The 10,554-nt window shown below is 35.8% G+C and overlaps 1 protein-coding gene across 1 annotated transcript in view; it reads left to right on the forward strand.

Annotated features, from left to right (window-relative positions):
* The first annotated feature begins 605 nt into the window (after positions 1-605).
* The window catches only part of LOC106871651 (B-cell lymphoma/leukemia 11A), a 283,917-nt gene continuing 273,968 nt past the window's right edge, over positions 606-10,554 (forward strand). Inside the window, exon 1 of the mRNA XM_052971922.1 lies at positions 606-4,013. Coding sequence (XP_052827882.1) covers positions 3,962-4,013 — 52 coding nt within the window. The 5' untranslated portion in view covers positions 606-3,961. The remainder of the gene's footprint in view (positions 4,014-10,554) is intronic.

Genomic DNA, 10,554 nt, shown 5'->3' on the forward strand with positions numbered 1-10,554 from the left:
TAGGAAAAAATCTCAATATAACAGACGGTAAAAGAGAATATATAATGACGGTTAGTAAACGGAACTTTCGAAGTCACTATCAACCGTTTCTTTGTAAAAATTAATACGGTACTCAACAGAAAAAAAGAAAGTGTGTTGGATAATTCTGCAATTTAATGTTCAAATGTCTTTATATATAACTTTACTTAAAAACCAATGTTGTGAGATCGACTGTGTGTATGTATGTGGGGGAGAGAGAGAGAGAGAGAGAGAGAGCGTGGAGATAGATGAAAGAGTGAAGGGATTTTGAGGTGTGTGTGTGTGTGTGTGTGTTTGAGAAATCTGACAAAATGATGTACAAGACAGGAGAGGTGGGAGGGGTGAATGGCGGATAGCGTTGGTGTTGGAAGGGACCAAAATATGAACGTTTCTGTGTATTATGTGAATGTGAGAGAGAGAGAGAGAACGTGTGTGAGGAAATGAAGCAAGCAAGAAAGAAAGAAAGAAAGAATTAATGAATGAGAGAGAGAGAGAGAGAGAGAGACGGAGGGAGGGAGCGGGAGAAGGAGGTGGTGTACAAGTATAGGGTTAGAGGTGAGAGAAATAAAGGGTGGGGGAACTAAGTGCTGGTTAGAGTTAAGTAGAGAAAGAGAAAGAGAAAAAGAGAGGGGTGGTAAAGGGTAGTAAGAAAGAGAGAGAGAGACAAAAGAGGAGAGAGAGAAAGAGAGAGATGGAGGAGAAAGACAAAGAGAAAGAGACAAATATCAAGAATTGGTGAAAGAGTAAATAAGTAAATAGTAAAAAAAAAAATGCAATATATATATATATGTATATATATGTGTGTATACTAATATATACATATATAAAATACATATGACAAAAAACAAACAAACAAAAAAACATTTAGTACCAAGTTAAAACAAACAAACAAAAAAATGTGAACGAAATTCTTCAAGACAGCAGAGGAACTGTACAGGAGAGTGAGATGTCACTTTTGCCATTAAAATCGATTGCTCCTCTAATCTGGTCCTTCAGAACTTAGCTGCCAAAACGCCACAGAGTGTGATAACAAGGAAAATATCTTGTGATTTTCCTGAGTTTTGTCGTTCCAGTCGGCATTAACCGTTAATTTTGTTTGCTTGGTCTTGTTGTATTTTTCTTTTTTTTATTCTATTACTTTTTTTTTTTTTTACCGTTTCCCCATTTTTAAAATCTTTTATATTCTTATATACATACATACATACATATATATATACATATATATACATATATACCTGTCCAGCAGTACTTCGTTCGTTCGTTCGTTCGTACGTTCGTCCGGGGGTGTGTTGTGCGTTTCGAGAGAAAAATAATATCAAATAGAAACAATTCACATCAACAACAACAACAACAACAACAACAACAACAGCCACAACAACAGTAACAGCAACAACATCAAAGCGAACAAGCAAGAATATATAATATATATTTATGTAAATTTTTATAAACATACATTTCTTATCACACACACACACACACACACACACACACATATATATATATATATATGTAATATTTTTAAGGGATTTTACCGAAGCTAGAGAGAAAACGAAGACAATACAGAGCAGGAAGTAACAACGAAAGTATATATATATATATGTATATATAGATATATATTGATGAGTGTTAATAAGAAAGGATTGTTGCGTGTATAACAAATTTTGTGTAAAAGGAAGAAAGGAAACAAGCAAATAAGGGATGATATAAAAAGGACAGAGAGAGAGAGAGAGAGAGAGAGAGAGAGAGAGAGAGAGAAGGAGAGAGGGAGGGATGTGGAAGAACTTATGACAGTGGGAATTAAGACTCCTTGAAAGAGAAAGAGAGGAATAAGGAGGAAGGAAGAAATTTGCTGTGAGAGAGGGGAAAATGAAAGAGAGAATGTGATAGAAAGAAAGACAGACAGAGAGAGAGAGAGAAAGAGAAAGAGAGAGAGAGAGAGAAAAAGGGAAAGATGTGAAAAAGTACAAAAAATATATATAAAAAAAGAAAAGGGGAATTTAAAGAAAATAAAAAAAAAGGGAGTAAAAACACCAAAATAGCCAGTTGAAACGCTAAAAAGGGGACAAGAAAAGGATGTAGAAAAAGAAATCCCCTCTAAAACCAGGAAGAACAGAACAAATGGATGAGTAAATTCCAAATTAGAAGTGTGAAAGTAAAAGACGATATGGAGAAAAAACATATACACTTCCTCTTTTTCGCCGTGAAGAACAAAATCGTTTAATTTTTGCTAAAACTAGCCAGAGGCGGCAACTGTACAGAAAGAAGCTTCCACCCCTCTGTCAGGAATAGACTGTACCGGGCGGGAAGGTCATTTGCCTCAACCAGCAGTACGGTCCACCTCACTCCAGTTGACCGCCGCTTCTCAGGGCGTGCTGACGGCTTTCAAGCGGCCAGTTTTTTTTTAATGGAAAAAACTGGATAAAGAAGAAAAAAAAGCAAGAAAAAAAAGCAAGAAAATATAAGAACATATTCTACACACACAATATATATAAATATATATATACACATACACATACACATATATGAAACCCTACACAAAATATTCACCCATGTACCTATATTATATGGATATATAAATATAGATACAGTATATATATATATATATATATATATATATACATATATATATATTTGTATATATATATATGTATATATATGCAATTACAAAAAACAATAACCAAAGCACCGTATTATTATAATCATCATCATCATCAGAACCAGTAACAACAAGAGATATATGCGAACATAACAAGATCGATCGTTTAACAGTAGTAGTACTGGCACCAAACACTCTTTTCTGCCAGTGACGGCTGTGGCTGTACGACCCTCGCAACTTTGAACTGTACTCCTGGCTCGCTTAACTTTTTTTTTTCCTTCCTTCTTCTTCTCTCTCTGTCTGTCTGTCTCTAGTTCTCGCCGTGGTTCGTCTTCACTCAACCCGTTTCATTCGGCTGTTATGTTATCATTTCACTTGGACCCGTTCACTTTTTAAGTCTTTTTTTTTTTTTGGAAAACTTGTTGTTGTTGTGTTGTGCTTGTCACATGGCGATGGAAAAAGTTTACTGATACACACACAAACACACACACACACACAAACAAACATATATCGATATATATATGTATATATATATGTATATATATATGTAAATATACATACTTACTGTTATACATCTTACAAGGAGACGTCATCAACAACCAGAAGGAGATATATTTACCATCACGAAAAGGAATTTAAGGAAGAAAGAAGAAAAAAAGGATATCTATCTACATATATAATTGTATACACACACAAATATATATACGCGCACGCAAACACACACGCATATATACATATATATTTATGTACTGTCCATTGTGAAGAATAATAAGGGGGGGAAATCGGGGTGTGTGTCGTGTGTGTCTATACATTCTTCTCTCTCTCTCTCCCTCTTTCTCTCTCTCATATATATATATATTCATATATATATATATATCTGTATATATATTTATACACATGTTGGTGTGTGTGTGTGAGTGCGTGCGTGTGTATATATGCATATGAAGGAGGGGGCACTGCTGCCTGGGCCCCATCAAACTTCCATTCCTATCCTTGCTGACCTGGGGGGGAAAAATAACGAGAGAAATCTCTCTCTCTCTCTTTCTCTCTTCCCTTATTTTTTTCTTCTCTCACTCCCTCTCTGTCACACTCCCTCTGTCTCTCTCTCTCTCTCTCTCTCTCTCTCTCTGTCAAGAGGTAGTGTGAGTGACCTTCGGTGAACCGTAGTGGCCAGACAGTTCGTGACCTGGGACTAAGAGAGAAGAAAGGAGTGCGAGCCGCACAGCAGGTGCTCGGGGGGAAAGTTTCCCATGATTCAGCAGACACCGCGGCCATCTTACTTGTTATTCTTTGTCCAGATGTAAAGCCGTCGTCCGGATCGAGATATTTTAGAAGCTGTCTGGCAACATGTCACGGAGGAAACAGGGCAAACCACAGCAAAGGAAAACCATTGATTCATGTAAGTACCTGTTGTCGCTAGTACTATTATATTTCTTGGGCACTGTCTTGTCCGAATATTCTTACATCTCTCTCTTTCTTTCTTTTTTTCTTTCTTTCCATCTCTCTTTCTATCCCTGCCTTTTTTTTCTTCTTTTTAATGTACATAAATATGTTTTCCCGATATTGTTATTTAATGTCGATGCTCTATCACCCTCTTATATATCGTATATTGTACATTAGTCGACACTTTCCTTATGATCCTACATAGATCTCCACTTGCGTGTGTGTGTGTGTGACCGCCACCTCCCTCTGGTCAGAGGAAGGGTGGACGACAACTATGGCCACACTATGTTAGCTTCACAACTGCAACTGTTACAGCATTAGAAGCACATGCATGCACACACACACATACACAATCTTTATTTCTCTCTCTCTCCCTTTCGTTTTATATACACACATCTTTCTTAGTTTCTTTCTCTCCCTCTTTTATCCTCATTCACACATATTACTCTATCTAATTCCTCTCCCACCCTCATTCACATATATACATACATACATTCATACATACATACATACACATACTAATTGCTCGTTCACACACATCGAGTTTTATTCCTCTCTCATTCATACACACACACGTATATATACATTTATAATTCTTATTCTCTTTCATTCTTTCCATCACATATATCAATACACATCGGTCTTACTCTATCACTCTTCCCATACACACACACTTGTCTTTTTTTCCCTATTTTCTTCACATAAACATATATTTCTGTTTCATTACTGTTCCCTCGCATTTACAAAATACATTTCCATATATATTTCTCTGTGAATTTTGTCTCGTTCTCTGTATCACGTAATATATATGCACACGCATCTATTTTGGTATATATATTCTCTACTTCTCTCTCATTCATTAAACACACGCTTGTACATTAATGAAACATTATTTACGATCGGTATTGAGAGAAAAACACATAACACACATAATATATATGTATGTTTAACATGAATTCATGTACTTAAAACTATATAAACAATGTTGTTAGATGTAAACTGTATATTGTTTGTAAGACACAGAACCATGTGAGATATATAACCCGATAGTGCTGTCTTTCTACACACTCCTCTATTTCTGCTTTGTTACTTAAAATAGAAGGGTAAATATATTACTACAACTACGGCTAATACTTATGATTATCATGTTAGGGGGGAAAACCATGCTGTACTCCCCCCCGATGTTCATAAATGAAAAGTCCAATCTCTATAACATTACGTGTTTTGTTGTTGTAGTACACACAATGTATGTTATATGAGCCATGTGTGTGTGTAACATAGCTTTTTTCCTGACTCCCTAATATAACCTTTTTTTTATATATCCCTAATGTACTCAGACCTAACCTTATCTCTCTGTGTTACTATTATTTATATTCTGATTCCTCTTCATATTGCCTATGTGAGTGTGTATATATATATATATATATATATATATAATATATATATATATATGTATATATAACATATAAATTATTTACATATTATTATATGTAAATTATGTTTTGTGTATATATTCTGTGGTTAAGTCTCGTGTGTTTGTTGGTTCGTCTCTGCTTTTTATCACACTCCCATCCTCAACTTCACATATTTTTTAAATCTATTATTCAACTATTCATCTAGTCAGTGTATATATATATATACATATATATAAAATGTCCTAGTTTAGCCCCTCCCCCGCATGCTGTATATTTTCTTTTAACTATTCACTAGTCCTGCAATATATAGATATATTATACATACACACCACACATACATATATACGCGTTACTGTCAAGTGTGTGAAACATTCGACATGGACTAAATTGTGTTTCAACTAAACTGGATCGTTTTTTAATGGTCTTTTGTAATCGTTTGGTCACTTAATTCACAGACACACATCACTTATATATTCTCTCACACCCTCGTTGCATGCCTACTTTCTTCTCCATATGTATGACAATATATATATATATATATATATATATATATAATTTTGTTAAAACACCATCGTCCCCCCCCACCTCTATACTTCTCTCAATCGTTTTCTGACACACACACTCACATAACCATCAGATCCACACACACACAAACATAGCCCTACAACTAAATCCACACACTGTCTGTCTGGCGCTGCTAGGCATCGCACGTGGTCTTTAAGTATTTCTAGTAACGAGGTTAAAATTTAATATTATCCCTCAACTATCGTTTTCCATTTATAGACATTAGGTGCCTTGGAAATACCCTGCATTTTTTTTTTCAAGCTTTTTTTAAATAATATTTTTTTTCTTTCCCATTTCTGTTACTGAAATTGTTAGTTTTTATTTTCACACACACGCACATGCTCTCTCTCTCTCTCTCACTCTTTACAATAATATCGGAGCAAATTGATGTTTTTGTAGGCCTCATTTTTTTTTCCTTTTCCCCTCTTATTCAATATAGTCCTCTCTTTTTCTTTGTTGAGTGGAACTCACATATATACATACAGAAAGGAAGGCATTCTCGCCCCCACGAAAAGAGAAAAAAAAAACCCATCTCTTGTATTACTCTTATTTCATACACGTTTGTGAAGACTAATTTTTTAAAGTTGTGGCTAAAAATGCATTCGTCAAGACTTGCTGCCTTTTCTGGCATCGAGGTGGACTCCATATATCTTCTACTTATTCTTGATAATGATGCTGTTGTAAATTCCATTCTAACGCTCTAAAAAAATGGTCTCATTAAAAAACAAACACAAAAAAATACTGCTAAAACAGACCACATGCAGGTTTGTCTTCTGTGTACTCCGAGTAACTGTTATTCTATGTCTCTTTATTATGGAACCAAATTGAAAAAAGAAAATTACTAAAGCTGTTGTTTTTTTTTTTTATTATTCTGCTTATTTCATTTCATCTCTCGTTATTGTTCATGTTTTTTTGCGTAAATGCTAACCAAAAAAAAATAATAAAGACTAAATAATCGTCTTTTTTCCTAAGCGCTGGTATTTCTAACTATGTAAATACTAGTCTTAATAATTACAGAATAATTTTTGCCATCTATAAATGTTTTAAGAGAAAGAGATTTCTCTTGGAGGAAGTCGTTTTTTTCCCTTTCCCCCCGAATTACTTGGTGTCTCGGTTCTCGTTTTTTAGTTATTCGAATCGCTGATGTTGGCAGCTCTTTCTCACAAGCACAGAATACATTTTTTATTTATTTATTTGCCGATTCTTCTAAAAAATACATGAATGCAGTGAATTTCATTGTTCTATAATTGTGATAGCCTTTATAAACATCAGTTTTTTCTCTCTTTATTTATAAATATACTCACACGTGGGTGGGTGTATATATATGTTTTCAGTTTTTGAAATGGAATTCTTTACAAGGGGTTAGTTAGAACATTGCTGTATCTAAAGAACATTTTTTGCGTGTGTGTCTGTCTGTTTTGGTCTAGCAGTTCTTGAGAATTCTAATATAATGGTATAATATACCGTTTGTCTTCCTTCCTTCTGAATAGTTAACGTTTTATTTTCGGGGTCTAGCAGTTGAAGAATGAGATATTTTAAACGTTTCTTCCCCTAGTCTTTGCAAACGGTAAATAAAAGACTGGACTATATAATTTCTCGCTTCGCATTTAAAAAAAAATCTATAACACGATTAACACATGCATTCGGTTTCATAGTTTATTGTGTCGCAAATATTGGTACCAGAGCCTCCACGGAATCACCAGCTATTTTTTGTTTATTGTTGTAACTCTATAAGAGGGCAAATTCAGCATTACACACATACTGTGTGTGTGTGTGTGTGTGTGTAATATACACATTTCTTAACTTAATGGACCCAAACTGCTAACCTTCTATTTATCTTACATTTCGTGTCGATATTCTTGTGATGTGTGAATGTATGTATAATAAACACACACACACTTTCACTGTGTGTAGTGTATATATATATATATATATATATAATAAACACACACTTTCACTGTGTGTGTAGTGTATATATATATATATATATAATACATACGCGCGCGCACCACATTGGAATATATATCAATGAAAGCTATTAATCTCGAATTCTTCAGTATTTTGGGGTAGTTATTCCTGTTAATATTCTTCCTTGTCTCTTCTCTCTCTCTCTCTCTATCTCTCTCTCTTATATACACACATAGAACTCCTTTCAAAAGCTGTAACATTTCACAAGATAGAAGAAGCGACGATGTATAAAACCCCTTTCTTTTCACATCAGGTATTTTTCGAGGGGGGGAGGAGGGTGTTGTTGTTGTTGTTGCTGCTGCTGCTGCTGTTTTTGTTGTATGTCGTCACACCCTCCCCCACCGTACTCCCACTTCGCCCCGTGCGAAAAAAAAAAGAACCCCTCCCTCCCACTTTCTCTCTCTATCTCTCTCGCTCTCTACGTAATGTCTGTGTGTCTGCTGGCCTCCCTCTCTATCATGTGTGTGTGTGTGGCAATGAGCTCATTTGTACAAGCTGGCCTTACACAGACACACATGCGTTGTATCATATGTACGTACGACAAGCTTAGAGAGACTATTTCATTCCATTTCGCTTTCTGTCATACCTTCCTCCAAAAATTCACTTACACTTGTCTGTCCTAAACACACACACACATTCACACCCGCTCACACACACATTTCTGTTAAGATTAGAGGAGGGTGCGAGACACGGTCGCATGTTATCAATGCTTTACGACTAATCCTATTTTACCTAAGTTCCCACACAATTATTTCTTATATATGCGTGTGTTAAAGGGAACAGGCAAACATATCAACTTTCTCCCTACCGTAATATTTAACTTGTACCTTATTTTATGAACGTCAAAAGGATATAAAGCAAAGTTGACCGCGGCGGTAGGATTCGAACTCTGAACGTAAAGAGCCCAAAACCAAATACCGTACCACAAGGCCGTATAATAAAACTATACACTATATTTGACATGCGATAGTCTCCAGCACATTGCTAACGTGTGCGTGTGTTTTTATATATTATAGACACAGTAAACCAGGAATGTGTATTTTATCAGAATTTACTTCTTGATCGCGAATTAAAACAACTTAATTCGATTCTTAAAGTATTTTCTTTTATATTGAAAAAAGGGAGAAAATAATCGAAAGAAAAACGACCCCGCCTGTGGTTCGATTCTTCCGTTGGAGATCTTCAGTGCTTATAAGCCCGAGATAACTAATATTGGACACTACGGACATATATATACATATATAAAACTAATAAAATTGGTTAGAATTTACTCTCTTCGTAGCATGTGTAGTTGCCTTATTCTGTGCGTGAATGATAATTGCCGGCGACATGTGTGTGTGAGTGTGTGTTACTAATACTTTCAAAATATTTTAATCTCTTTATTCTGGCCTGTTTTGTTACTTATGTAGTATGTGTGGATTTACTGTGAGAGGAGCCCCCCTTGTGTTGACACACACGCACATATAATTTCACACAAGGCCAACTCACAGTAAAAATCTACACGTTTGTATATGTATGAAATATGAAAGAAATCGTTGTATGTGTGTATATAAGTATGTGTATGTGTCGATGTTTATGTGCGTGTGTGTATTTATGTTGGAAATATTTGCTTTTGTTTGTGGTCAATGTGTATGTTGAAAAGGGGGAGAAGGTTGCTTATTTTTATTGTTTCCCTTCTTTGATATGATCTCTTTCACGTGGAGTCTCAACGTCGTGGCAGTAGTAGTAGTAGTAGTAATAGTAGTATAGCCGTGATAATTATGTGGTGGTGGTGGTTGTTCTTTCAAGCCCTGCCCTTCTCTCTCTCTCTCTCTCTCTCCTAGATAGATATAGCTTTTCACTGTTTGCCTACTGCTTGTTCGGTCGTTCCATTTACCTACTGTCCGTGAGATTCTCTTTCTCTCTCTCTCTCACACACACACACACACAATTACATACATACTTACATAGAGGCTTGCTTACATAGGCGAACGGCCAGTACACACATACACACCCACATAAAGACCCTCCCCTCTTTCCTTAGTCAATCTCTTGGCTCACCTTCCGCATATATATATACATATATGTGTGTGTGTATGTTCTGTCACTCTGTGTGCGTGTGTTAGGCTTTGCCTATCTCTCTTTTTCTCTCTCTCTTCCTCCCTCCCTCTCTCCCGCGTTATTTTTACTCTTACCACCCTCTTCTTCCTTTCTTCTCGTGTCACAACTGTGTACGTGTGTTCGCGCCCGTATCGCGATCTCGATAATGTCACTCCCCCTTTCTGTTGTGCCTTGTGTGTGTGCGCATATTTTTTTTTCCCGCGCGCATGTGAAATTTCACCAAGTTCATGTGTTCAACACACACACACATACACACTGTATGTGTTCGTTGTAAGCAACTGCTAGTGCCTTGAAAGGGAGTTCCTTGTAAGTCCTGAGCCCCTGTTGCTATAAGGTTCACTCACACACACACACACTTGAGAGATATGTGTGTGATACAGCTAAAACATTTTAAGGGGATTCTTACAAAGATTACATATATATATATATATATATATATATATATATATA

The sequence above is a fragment of the Octopus bimaculoides genome, chromosome 11, assembly GCF_001194135.2.
Source record: "Octopus bimaculoides isolate UCB-OBI-ISO-001 chromosome 11, ASM119413v2, whole genome shotgun sequence".
Classification (NCBI taxonomy): Eukaryota; Metazoa; Mollusca; class Cephalopoda; order Octopoda; family Octopodidae; genus Octopus; species Octopus bimaculoides.